The sequence below is a fragment of the Crinia signifera genome, chromosome 4, assembly GCF_055691185.1.
Source record: "Crinia signifera chromosome 4, ASM5569118v1, whole genome shotgun sequence".
NCBI classification, from domain to species: Eukaryota; Metazoa; Chordata; class Amphibia; order Anura; family Myobatrachidae; genus Crinia; species Crinia signifera.
The window spans coordinates 128,973,684-128,987,613 of record NC_139220.1 but is presented as its reverse complement, the minus strand read 5'-3'; the positions used below and the strand labels follow the sequence as shown (position 1 = coordinate 128,987,613).

General features: G+C 44.1%; 1 protein-coding gene across 2 annotated transcripts in view; it reads left to right on the top strand.

Annotated features, from left to right (window-relative positions):
- The window catches only part of HAL (histidine ammonia-lyase), a 52,671-nt gene extending 44,476 nt beyond the window's left edge, over positions 1–8,195 (top strand). For both annotated transcript variants that reach the window (XM_083182432.1, XM_083182433.1), the window contains exon 21: positions 7,900–8,195. In XM_083182432.1, coding sequence (XP_083038558.1) covers positions 7,900–8,049 — 150 coding nt within the window. In that variant the 3' untranslated portion in view covers positions 8,050–8,195. The remainder of the gene's footprint in view (positions 1–7,899) is intronic.
- Positions 8,196–13,930: the final 5,735 nt, after the last annotated feature.

Genomic DNA, 13,930 nt, shown 5'->3' with positions numbered 1-13,930 from the left:
TCCCCGCAGCGATGAACACTAGCATAGTCGCCCAGTGTGTATGGACCTTAACGCTGACCATCACACTATTTGTACTGCCTTAAGTAGCATTACAATACTTGAAGGCATGAAACCCATTCAGTAGATGATGCATTGTTGAGTAATTGCCATGATGTACTGTAGTTATTGGCACAGGTAGTGCAATTTACCTGTAACTGTGATATATATATATATATATATATATTTATAATTTTTTTTTTTTTTATTGTAATATTTTCACTTTCATTTCAAAGTCTAATGGTTTTCAGCTAATATGTGTGAATACCTCTAGTTACAATGTTATAGAGTGTTAACTGATTTTGTCCTTTGAATTTATTCTAGCCCTTTGGCACATGAAGGGAAGTAGAGTAAATTATTAATGTGTTATACACTCTTTAGATGGAAGCAAAGCTAGCATGTAAAACATTGGTAAAGGTCTCTGATCCAAATAACTAAGTACATATTTATTTAACCAAAAAGTATCACAACCACAACACTAGCTTCAGCATTTCCTTATCTTTCCGTATTGACCCATGGTATATGGTACAATAGGAAGCTGGAAAAAGATGGTCTGTCTTAAGGTCCATACACACTAGGTGATTATGCCCAGCGTGTATGATTGTTGTCATCGCTGGGGGGGGGGAAAGCCGCTGAGTGCATACACACTCAGCGGCTTTCCCCCTGCCCGGTGCAGTTGGCGGATGTTTTTGCATAGGGCAGCACTATCCACAAAGCTGCTCATGCAGATGAGCGGTGGTCGGCAACGATGATGTGGGAGCGCACCGCAGCGGTCACCGCTCATTGCTGCCCTGTACACACTGGGCAGCTTTAATGCTGAACGACGTCTTTCACATGAAAGACGCCCAGTGTGTATGGGCCTTTAGTAAGGACAGTTGCATGTAACTCCAATGAGTATTTGTATATTCAAAAATAATAATAATAATGTGATTTTTAATTTCTATTTATCATTGGCGGCAGTGGCGTCACATAAGCCATATCTTATAGCTACATACCATGGTGATAAATGATTTTATTTGCCTATTTATCATAAACCCCTTGCCTTTAAAAGTACATGAAAACTAACCGGAAGGGGTCTTCTGATTTATCTTCCTGGTTGTGCTCTCCTTATAGATGCATCACAAGGAATACCATCTAAAATGGCACCATTTGGGACAAGCTCTGAAAAACTTAGGGGCATATGTAATAAAGCCTGCAGAGAGAGAAACTACCAGCCAACCAGCCCTAACTGCCACAGTACAGACTTTGTTTAACAATGGCAGTTATGAGCTGGTTGGTTGGTAGTCGTAGTTTGTTTATTTATAAGGCGCCACAAAGTGTCTGCAGCGCCATTCATAGCAAACAAAAAAACATATTACAAGGTAACATACAGGGTGTGTTGATAAAATACAGCATAAATAGGGGTATAGCTGGTAGAATTAAAATCTGCATCAGTTCTGAAGTAGGTGGCGAAATTGTCGAGGAAACTGATGATGAAGTAGAGGAAGGGAAGAACAGGGCAGGAGCCCTGGTGAGATAAAGAGGTAGAGTGAATACGTGAGGAAGGAGGACCCTACTCATAAGGGTTAACAGACTAAAAGGAGGTGGGTGGACAAATGAAAAACAATAGGATAAGTAGGAACAGATGGAGGGGTAGGGTAGGCAGGATAAGAGGAGCGAAAGAGGTTAGGAAGAGGAGGGTTAGGCTAGTCGGAAGAAGTGGGTTTTAAGGGAGTGCTTAAAGGAGGTAAGGGAATCAGAAAGCCAGATGGGTGGCGAGAGGTTGTTCCAGTGCAGGGGTGCAGCGTGAGAGAAGTCTTGGACACAAGAGTGGGAGTAAGTGATTAGGTGAGAGGTCAGGCAGCGGTCGGCGGTGGAGCGAAGAGGACAGGAGGGAGTGTGGATAGAGATCAGTGAAGAGAGGTAACGAGCGGTGGAGGAGGAGTGAGCCTTGTAGGTGGTGGTGAGGAGTTTAAAGAGAACTGGGAAAGGAATGGGGAACCAGTGAAGAGATAGACAGAGGGGGGAGGCGGAGCAGGGACGTGCAGTCAGTGCCTCCCCTGTCCCACTCCCTGCCACAGCCGCAGAGTCACGCACCTGTTCCACAAAGCCATGACACGGGGCAGTGACTGAGGCTGCTAACCGGAGACCAGGCAGTAAGGAGACTTGCAGTCAGTGAGTACTCACACAGCTGCCTGCACCGAATAGACCGCTTAATCCATCCTGCACCCGTGTTGTACTGCACAATCTAAGGCTGCGGGGAGGACACGGTCCGGTGTCAGCAGCGCACGCGGGGGGGGGGTGGAGGCTAGAGGGGGTGCGATGGTGGCTGTGACAGTGCCTCTCTGTTCACAGCCACCACCGCACGTCACTGAGGCGGAGGTAGAGTGGCGGGAGAGGAAGATTTGCCTAGCAGCGGCATTAAGAATGAATTGGAGAGGGGAAAGGCGGGCGAGAGGTAGCCCGGAGAGAAGGATGTTGCAGTAGTCAAGGCGGGAGATGACAAGAGAGTGAATGGGAATTTTGGTCACGTCAGTGGAGAGGAATGGTCTGATGCGCGAGATGTTGCGGAGGTGAAAGCGGCAAGACTGTGAGAGAGCATGAATGTGGGAGGTGAAAGAGAGGGAAGAGTCAATGATGACACCGAGGCAGCGCGTTTGGTCGGTGGAGGTGATCTCGGTTTCACCAATGCTGATGGAGATAGTGGGAGAAGAGGGGCTGTTCGGGGGATGGAAGATTAGAAGTTCAGTTTTAGCCATGTTTCGTTTCAGGAAGCGTTGGTACTTCATCTCTCTAAGACTTTGTACTTTGACCTCCCATGCTTTTTTGGATCTTGGTAATTTGCCTAGACTGTAGCTTTCATTTTAGAATAAGGGGGTACAAATGGTTTACCAGCATGTTAAGGTCCATACACACTGGGCAATTTTCACCCTTCTGAGCAATTTTTCCAGGGGAGGACAACTTTCCATAGAAGGGCGCTATGGAAAGCCATCTACTCCCTCGATCATCTGCTTGTAATACCAGCAGATGAGCGGCGGCCGGTGATGATGCAGAAGCACAACAGCACCTGCCGCTTATCGCTGGCCCATACACACTGGGCGGCTTTTGAGCTGAAAGCGACTCAAATGACTCAACTGAGCTGCTTTCAGCTCAAAATCGCCCAAGTAGCATTACAACCATGTCAGCATAATGGCGCTGACATTCTATTTGAGAAAATTCATAAAACTTTGGTTTGTCCACCAGGTCGTCCGATTATCGCTGGAATTGGTTCAATGACCAATAATTTGTCATTTTTTGTCGATAATTACTTACAAAAATATGTACCCCAGCTTCAGTCGTATATTAAGGATACGACTCACTTCCTACAGAAAGTTAGTGAAATTAAATGGAAAGATAGCTACCACTTTATTACAAGTGATGTGGAAGCCTTGTATTCGAACATCGACCACGAACTTGGAATTATGGCTACTAAGTGGTATTTAGAAAACGATCCGGAGATATCGGACGATCTGGTGGACTTTATAGTGCACTCTATTAGGTTTATTTTAACACACAATTATTTCACTTTTGATTCCAAATTTTATTTACAATCACTGGGCACGGCCATGGGGACCAGGTTCGCCCCAAGTTTCGCCAACCTATTTATGGGGAGATTTGAGGAGGAGAACATCTGGGGGCGGGACTTGGGGGAGAACCTGGTCCTCTATGGCCGTTATATTGACGATTTGTTTTTCATTTGGGATGGTGATTTAGATTCAGTTACACAGTTCACTAATAGTTTAAATAGGAACGTTTATGGTTTAAAATTCACCAGCAATAGCCACACCGAAGGTGTCACTTTTCTGGATATTGCTCTCACGGTAGAGGGAGAAAAGGTCGAGACCAAGACATTTGTCAAAAGTGTCGACCAGAATAAATATCTGAACTATAAGAGCAGCCATTACAACAGATGGAAAAACAACATACCGAAGAGTCAGTTCATGAGAATGAGACGGAATTGCTCAACAGAAGCGGCATTTGACAGACAAAGCAATGAGTTACATCAAGCATTCTCAGAACAAGGGTACCCCCAAAAATTGCTGGACGAGTCTTTGAATATTGTTAAAAATATGAATAGAAAAACACTGCTAGAAATAAAAGAAAATAACCCAACATTGAAGTCAGATAGAAGAAAGAATCAGACAAAAGAAAGAAAGGCTACATTTGTGACACAGTATAATGTGAAAGCTATGGAAATAAAGAAAATAGTGAAGAGGAATATGTACTTGTTAAAATCGGATGAAATTCTTAATAAAGAAATAGATTTTAATAATGCTGTTGTATTCAGAAAGTCAAGAAATCTTAAAACAAAATTAGCTCCTAGTTTCTATAAGAAAAAAGTTAATGATAAAACCAGTAATCCCACCTGGATGCCACCCCCACCTGATGGTTATCATATATGTGGAGGAGGAGGGTTGGGAGGATCATGTGCATCATGCATATCCATTGAAAGAAAAACCACCACATTCACATCTTATGTGTCAGGTGAAACTTTTTCTATCAAAGGTTTCCTTAATTGCAAGACAAAATATGTTATCTATATTCTTGCGTGTGGATGCGGCCTACAATATGTGGGCCGCACCATCCGTAATTTACATATTCGCTATATGGAACATAAACGAAATATAGTCAAAATGAGCAAGAACAACAGCCTCTACAGACACATGGCTGGTTGTCAACGGGGAGACACAAAAGGGATAAAAATGTTTGCAATTGAACACATTAAGAGTACACCAAGAGGTGGGGACAGATATGTCCAGTTGTGCAGGCGTGAAGCATACTGGATATTTTGCTTAAGAACTCTTAGTCCCCTTGGTCTAAATGACAGTATTGAACTAAATTGTATATGATCTAATGCCTGTATGATGAGTGTCGGATGTTGATATATGGGATGGGATAAGTGTAGGGCCACATTCGCCCTATACCTCTCCCACCCATGTTAGTCTGTCACACTCGATACCTATATATAATCTGTGACACCTATCTAAAGAATCTTTTAGTATGTTTATATGTACATTATATTTACATATATAGATGAAAAAGTATGATGCCCAGTATCCTATAATAATTGCGGCTTATAATAAGGGGGACATAAGCTGTTTCACTATCTCCTCTGATAAATTAATTAATTAATAAATAAATAAATAAATGAAACAAATTCCCTTTATCCCCCCAGGACTACCTCTAATACGAGGCATTTGTATAATTTTATACCCTCTCTCACCATATATATATTGTTTATAATTGCTCTGTGCCAGGATCCAAAGAATGACCAGAGATATACGATGCATGAATTCGATCCCGGTAGGAATTAGTTAAATCATTGTATCATAATTTTTAGGTTTAAAGTATTTCTACACGTAGATATTATGAAATTTTTATATGTATGAAGGCTATTAAAATATATATATATTTTTATGATTATTATTATTATTTCTATTATACCTATCATGTCATGGTCAATATAATTATTTATCTATTCATTCATCATTATATTATTTATTATTATTATTATATTTTTTTATTATTATTATCATTATTATTTTTTATTATTCATATTATATACATCATATATATTGTTAGTCCATTCTCTTCTTTTCTATTGATCCAAAACAGAAAAACCTCTCTTCTTATTAGTTATTTATATTTACACTTGCTATGTATGTTGTTTGTCTGTGTCCAATGGCGAGGTATGGCTTAATTAGCCAAATATATGAAGTATAAAGGAAAAGAGGCGTGGCTATAGTCGTAATGCAAATTATTATATGGCTAAGATTGGAAACGTTATCCACCATGGTTTACCTAGAAAGATAATGAGGCTCGAGTTACAGTATAAATGGCTTTATTTAATGAAGAGGCTTGGAGTATATTGCTAAACAGAAGAGATCGCTGTGACAGTCTATTCCATTATATTATTAAAAAACGAGGCATGGAACACAGGAAATAAACATGGCTGCGGTGATCTATATACAGATACTGTGAAACCAAAACGAGGCTTGGGACACAGGCATATAAGTGGCTATGAGAGCCCAGCTTACCAAAACGAGGCTTGAATCAGACGGAGCCAAAATGGCCGCCGTCATCTATATATATAAGCAAAATGAAAACGAGGCTTGGCATACAAACCCGGAAGTGCGGGGGCGCGGGACGCGCGAACATGCACCCTATAAATATGCTTTTTATGCTGCTAAGAGCTCAAACTGAGGAAGCCGCCGACAGATACGCAAGGCGGAGAAACGCGTTTTTGAGCTCCACACTGCTTCACACACCTTTGTCATTTCCAGCCGAGCCGAGTCACATCCACAGTGGACAGCTGTTATCCAGTCAATATACTGGTAAGGGAGGACCCGTGACGTGCCATCTACAGAATTTCATCTGTTCCAAGAGGCATCCCCATGCACATATTCACTGCTGGAGAACACTGACTGTGACCTGGACTGGTAATTATACCATGGATTACAAATTCTAAAACAAAATGAATATCTTATGCCATAAAGCCTGCTAAATTGCCTCTTAAACATCCAGCCAGCCATTTGTGTTATTTGTTGTTTGTTATGTCTGTGGATTTTATGTATTATTAATTGAAATTGTTGAAGTGCACTTCATAATAACTTGTAAACTTTTTTAAATAAATACAAATTTATTAATACAATGATTGTGTATACTTATACTGGTAAATAAGGCAGTTCTGCGCTTCTTAAAGTGACAGCGTCCCGGTTTCTGGGATTAAGTCACTCCTTGTTTATTTGAGAAAGTGACTGTAGAAATAACATGACGGCTATTTTGGTTAAACAGGTAAAACGCCCACACAGTTAAACAGGTACAGACCTGCTGATAATGTAGTCTTTGCAACTTGGTAAATTCATACACCCACATCACGCACTTGCACAAGCTCTCACACACTTATGATGCACTACGAGGGGCATTATGAATTTGGCGCTATGTGGGCATTATGTATGTGGCGCTATGTGGGCATTATGAATTATGTAGCCTAATGTTTCACAAAGAAAAGTAATTGATATGAGTCACAGTACTCTACAGCATTATTATAAACTAGAGACCTTTAGAACATAAAAGTAAGTATCTGATTGGCTGGGTTATAACAAATATTTACCATGTTTTAAATTGTTCCAATTGTCTTTAGCTACAACCAATATATACAGGGAATGTGTAACTCTTCTAAAAAGAGATATGCATTGTATCCATCAGCCCTGATCCTCTATCCAGGGGCTTTTTAAGAAGAGAGGAGAGGGCCGTGTAAAAGCTCTGTGCAGGTCGGGTGCCTGACAGGGGGGATCCCGACGGTCAGTATCCCGATGTCTGAATCCTGACTGCCGGTGCTCCGAAAGGGGGGATCCCAACTGACTGGTTATTCTCCCTTGTGGGGGTCCATGACCCCCATAGAGGGAGAATAGAACCTGTGGCGAGCAAAGCGAGCTACCAAGCCCGCAACGGCAGTTGTTATTCTGACCGCACCTGTGCAGGTCTACTCCCCTCTGTCAGTGCTGTAGTCTCTGGCTTCGATGTTCCTGAAGACTTTACTGCACATGTACAAATCTCCCAGAAAATGGCAGCCACATCATTTACCTGATGATTTCTGTCTGCAGCACCAGTCAATGTGGGACTTTGGAGAGGTAAGGATAAATAAATGACTGCAGAGTGTAGGCCTTGTTAGGCCAAGAGCCCATGTGTACTGCACACCCTGCAAATGTTATAGATATGTCAATGTTTCTATCTCTTCACCAGTAAATCATCTTTTCAATGGTTTTTACTTATCTTGAATTATTCTAATGATATTTTTATTTTTGTTGTATGTCTAATGCTTACATCTGCTTTGTATTGTAGATATGGGAAGTGGCAGAACCTTATATTGAAAAGTATAGAATAGAGCATATTCCTGAATCCAGACCAGTGTCTCCTACAGCCTTTTCGGTGGAGTCAATTACTATGAGTAACTTCTGTATGCACGACCACCATGATCAACATGAGTCTTGAGGACAACTTTTCATACCGCAATTTGTATTTCCCAAAAAAAGTTGTTGTTTTTTTGTATCAGTGCGTCATCACTACTGAACTCAGTGTACAATGTTTGTAACCTAGTAACAATTCAATTGGAAGCTAATTATATTGTATAATAGTTATAGAGGTGTCCTGTAGTCATTTTGTTGAAAGCATATCATATAATGTTATGTGGTGATTAAAAAAGGGTTGTATATGAAATGTATTTGTGAGACAGTCTGGAACTCACGCACATCGTCTATTCTCGTATGAAAATGAGGTTGCGGCTAATTAGCATAAGCCGCACCCTCATTTGCATATACCCCGCCCCCTTTTCGGGCGCGCACGCAAGTGTCCCTATTTCCCCAACACAGAAGTTGGGAGGTATGCACAGGGCCCTGTGGGAAAGGGACATTATTACTGTAAATAATCAGGGTGGTAGTGACCAGTAATAAAGGGAGCACTGTCAGGGCTGCACAGCTGTCACCTGCACACATATATCTAGGTAGTTGTATATACACACTATCCCGTATTTGGGGAGAGGGGTGACATGCCCTGTTCAAAGCACACGCTGCACAAGTCGGGGAGCAGCAGCTGTGAGTGTAATGGCTTCTGCAAACTGTCTAAATAACAGGATAGATAAAAGAAGTCTTAATACACAAACTATGCTGATCAACTGCTGTAGAAGAATTAATTCTGACCTGCATCTGGGAGCTGGCTCACGCTCACCAACACTGACAAAAGCTGGGAGGGAGGAGGGAGCAGGACTTTAAAGAGTGTTTGTTTACCCTGACTGATGGCATAAAGTTTTATAGCCTAGGGGCGCCCCCCTCTCCGTCCCCCTCTGTATCCGTCCCTGAGCCAGTGGGCAGCGGCAGGCAGCAGCATGTCAGTGCGTCAAGCTGCTGCCGCTTGCTGCCCCGAGCGGCAGCTGGGGCTGCCTTACAGTAGTTACGCCACTGGCCCAGAGCATGATGAGTGAAGTGAGCCATGCGAGGGTACATACTACACTGATTAGGGGTCCACATGCTCAGGTGTCAAAATGGACAAAAAAAAGGTAAAATACTCATATCGAGCCTTTCATGCGTTGACCATTTGCATGTCAACCTTTTTTTTCATGTCGATCTTGTGCATGTTGACCTTTTGCCTTTCAAGACACTGTAGATCTTTTAATCTGAAAACTTTCAAACACAGCCTGTAAAATGACAGTTAGGGGCTGCTGGACTGGTACTTTATCTCCCATTAGATCCCTTTATTTGTTAAAGTAGAATGACAACAGTGCACAGCAACTTTAGTTTTTCCTCAGTCACATTATTTTCATTATTAAAAGACACTAAAGCCATATTTAGGGTCACAAATGAGTTATTTCTTGTATTTTAGTTTTTTATTGTATCACTCTAGTTCAGATTATCCTGTACTTATTAGCTGAACAAAATATTTGTGAATTGGGTAACTATTACTTCCAAACAAATATAAGAGGTGCAAAGCTCAAAACACTGGCTAAGGTGCAGGCACAAACGTACAGCTTTATTTGAATGATCCTGTCCAGAGACATAGGCCAAAGGTGATTTGGGGTCCTGCTTGTCCAATACTACATAAGTTGCACTGGCTTCCAGCAGCATTGTTTCATAGCTGAAGACATACATACTGTTAAATACATTAATACTTTTGGGATAGCAGTGAAGGGAATGAGTATGGGATGCATTCTGTGTCATGTGTGGTTCAGATATTTTGCTGAATACCTCTAAATTGTATGAGGTTTAATGTGTTGTTTTGATTAAAGCAAAGTGCTGGAAGTCTAAAGGCCCCCATACACTATGCGATTTTGGGACGATTTCATCCGATTTCGGCACTTTGTGCCGATAATCGGGTGAAATCGTCCCAAAATCGTATGTGTGTGATATCTGATCCGATCCGATGCACGGTCCCGTGCGCATCGGACCGGATCAGGGAGGTCGGACGGTCTGTACATACGATCACGTCCGACCTCCCTGTATGCATATGCCTGCCACCTGACAGGCATATGCATGCAGACACCGGGGGAGCAGTGGGGCGGGCAGCGGGTCCCTGAGCACCGGCGAGTGCTGCTGACTGACCTGGCCGGGCAGTGTACTTACACATAGCAGCAGCGGGGACGGGCAGCGGGTCCCTGAGCACCGGCGAGTGCTGCTGACTGACCTGGCCGGGCAGTGTACTTACACATAGCAGCAGCGGGGACGGGCAGCGCAGTGGCGGCTATTATATTTTTAAAATACTTGTCAAATGACCGGCTGCTCTCTGATTGGCTGAGAGCTCTCCGGCCAATCAGAGAGCGGCCGGTCATTTGACAAGTATTTTAAAAATCTAATAGCCGCCACTACGCGTCCCGTCCCCACTGCGGCTATGTGTAAGTACACTGCCCCGCCAGGTCAGCAGCGCTCACCGCACCCGCCGCCCGCCCCCACCACCGCTGGCCGCCGCTGCCCGCCCCCACTACTCCTCACCGCCCTGCAGCTCCCCGGGTTTTTTTTGTACATGGGATAAATCGCATGCGATTTATCCCATGTAAAAAATGGTACATCAAGTGCCAAATTGTATGTGAGCCTTCCGGGGAGCTGCCGGGCGGCTCGCAGGTAAATTGGGTCCGACTTGTCCCTAGGACAAGTCGGCCTAATGTATGGGGGCCTTAAGCATTTGTACAGCACTTTTGGTCCATCAATGCTAATTGATTTGGCATCTTAAGGCCCCCATACACTAGTCCGACTTGTCCTAAAACCAAGTCAGACCAGTTTGCCCTTGAGAGACCCCCCAGCAGCTCCCCGGGAGGATGCTTATAATCTGCCACTTGGAGGCAAGCAGTGGGAGGCGGGCAGCGGGCTCCCTGCAGCGCTGGGCATAAGTCAGTGGGGTCCGTGCGGTGGCTGGGTACTAAGTAGCGCTATTTGTCGGGCGGCGGAGCAGGAAGCGCTGCTAAATTTGAAAACATTTTTAAAAGACTGGGCGGACGTTGATTGGCTGAAATTGATTAGCCAATCAGCGTCTGGCCAGTGTTTTCAAATTCAGTAGCGCTTCCCGTGCTGCCACCCAGCAAATAGCATTACTTAATTCCCAGCCACTGCACGGATCCCGCTGACTTACTACCCAGCGCCGCAGGGTCTCCGCTGCCCAGACGCTGCACGGGACCACGCATCGGTTCGGATGAGGTGTCAAACACATCAGATTTGGGCTGATTTCTCGGCTTGATCCATCTCGAGAAGTGTATGGGCACCTTTGGACTGTAGGTTATAGATTTGATTATTCTCACGACAATGGTTACAGCATTGGTTTTTAGCATATTCGTTTCAGGACTGTCCCTTGGTATGGGAGGAAAGATAATACTGTGCCTGTGGGGATAGGATATGACCATGTCCCTTTGTGAGCAAGAGTAGAGGTTTAGTGATGTAATAAAACTTAGCAAATAGAGTATTCACTTATGATTCAAACTTATATGTCCAATTGTTAAAATATTTGCGTGTTATATTGCTCTGCAGGGCTGCTATCATGGGAGGACTGCCGGGACTACAGTCCCAGGCCCAGCCTGAAAGAGGGCATACCCAGAGCTCCTACACAGTGTAGATGGATGGTGGCTGAAGATACAGAATAGAGCCCTGGCTGTAGAAATGAGATAGGGGCTGGCTGGAGACACAGAAGGGGGGCTCAATGTAAACATAGAATAGGGTCTGGCTGGAGAGACACAATGGAGGCTGACTTCGAGAGACAGGTCTGGCTGCAGTTAGAGCAGGGCTGGGCAACACTGGCCCTCCAGATGTTGAAGAACTACACATTCCAGCATGCCTTGCCTCAGTTTCAGCATGGCCACGTAGCAAAACTAATGCAAAGCATCCTGGAATGTGTAGTTCATCAACATCTGGAGGGCCGGTGTTGCCCAGCCCTGAGTTAGAGAGACACGGGGGATGGAGAGACAGAAAAAGTCTATCCGAAACATAAGGAAGCTGACTAAAGCTGGAGAGACAACGAGGAGCTGGAAAAATTGGGCAATGATGCTGAAGTAGCCGGGTGGAGGGAAATGGATAGAGCTTTTCCTCAACTGGCAGGATTACTGACACATTAATAACTCCTCTGTGTCTCCTGACCCTCCACCCTCGAGCTGTGTTACTGTCAACGTGTTGTAGGGGGGGTTGTCTCTTTCGCCTCCTGATTGAGAGGCCCGACCTGTTTTGTCAGTGGAAGGTCCCACAGTTTCTGATGGCAGTCCTGTAGCCACACGCAGTCCTGTGATATTGGGCCTGATTTAGAACTGAATGCTGCACTGCAGGTGGGGCAGATGTAACATGTGCAGAGAGCGTTTTGGTGAGGTGTGTGGCCCATAATCTACAAACTCCCCAATTTCCATAAAATGGGCACTTATATTAAAATATAATTTAATATTTGCATTCGATAAATCTGAAAATATATATGAATCATAGTAAAAATAAAACATGTGCATACTTAAAAGAAGTGATTACAGCATTCTATGGTCTGGCCCACAGGGTACAGAAGAATCCTCCAACCCTCTTCCCTCCCTCCCTTCTCTAGGGATACTTCAAATTGTGGATTTAAATTATACATGTTACAGTACCTTATACTTTAGAGGACTGTCATGTATTTTCTACAATGCATTGCTGTTATTAATTGAATACATTTCCATGCATGCACTAGCAGTATTTATTATATACCTGTATATTTTCTGAAGGGGCCCAGCCCACACACTCTCTAATACACAGGTTCTCAAATTTGGTCCTCATGACCCCACACAGTGCATGTTTTGCAGGTCTCCTCACAGAGGGGTAGATTTATTTAAGGTCGATCAGGGGAATATGCACTATCCCCATGTGTTATGGCAGGGGATAGTGCTTCCCCTGATCTATGACACCAGAGATGAGGGTGTTAAACAGGCGGCGGTGCGGGGCAGGAGGCAAAGTGCAGCAACGTTATTTTAAAAAGAGCGCCTGTACCTTACCTTATGTATGATTCGGCGATGTTGGGCTTCGTTCTTTATGGAGCCTCGCCCCAGATCGCCATCTTCTTCTGGCGCTGCGGGTCTCCTGCTTCATGGTCAGCGCTGCTTGCTGTTCTCCAGCGTCTTCAAATTCAAACTGCGCATGCGCTGGGTACACAGCATCCCCTGCGAACATTACCCGGCCCATGCACAGTTTTAATCTGAAGCTGCCGGAGACCAACAAGCAGCGCCTAACATGGAAAACTGTACATGCACCGGGTACGTATTGCGATAAAAGGTACCCGGAGCATGCGCAGATAAGACAGGCGGACGGCAGCGCACATACGTTATAGGAGGCATCGTATCCCCGGCAGCAGGGGATATCACATTCCCATAACGAAGCCAACTCTGTACATAAATTCGGGCGAATTGCAGGTGAGCTTCACCATGAAAAAGTGGTGAAGTGATCCTGCGACCATAAAGAACCTTAAGCCCACATTGATAAATCTACCCCAGAATCAAGTGAATAATCAGCTCCACCTGTGGATCCTTTAAAATGTGTCAGTGAGTAATGAGTGCACCTGTTTGGTGACCTGGAAAATGTGAACTGTGTGGGATCCCGAGGACCCACTTTGAGAACCACTGCTCTAATGGCTAAGCAAACCAGTATAGACACCCCACACCCCATATGGAAACTGGCCACATCCCTAATCATGAATACAATACTCTTTTTGCCCAGGACTCTTGGGAGGAGGTATGATTAAAAAGCACTAAAGCTGTGTACACACGGTGCAATATATTGCTCAGTGTCTCCTTTTCATCAGGGACCAGCGATGGTCGCTAAGGAACAGGATACTCTGTACTTGTGTATTATCACGGCGCCCACTACTCCATTTGCGTAGAGGGTTATTCGCGGTAGTG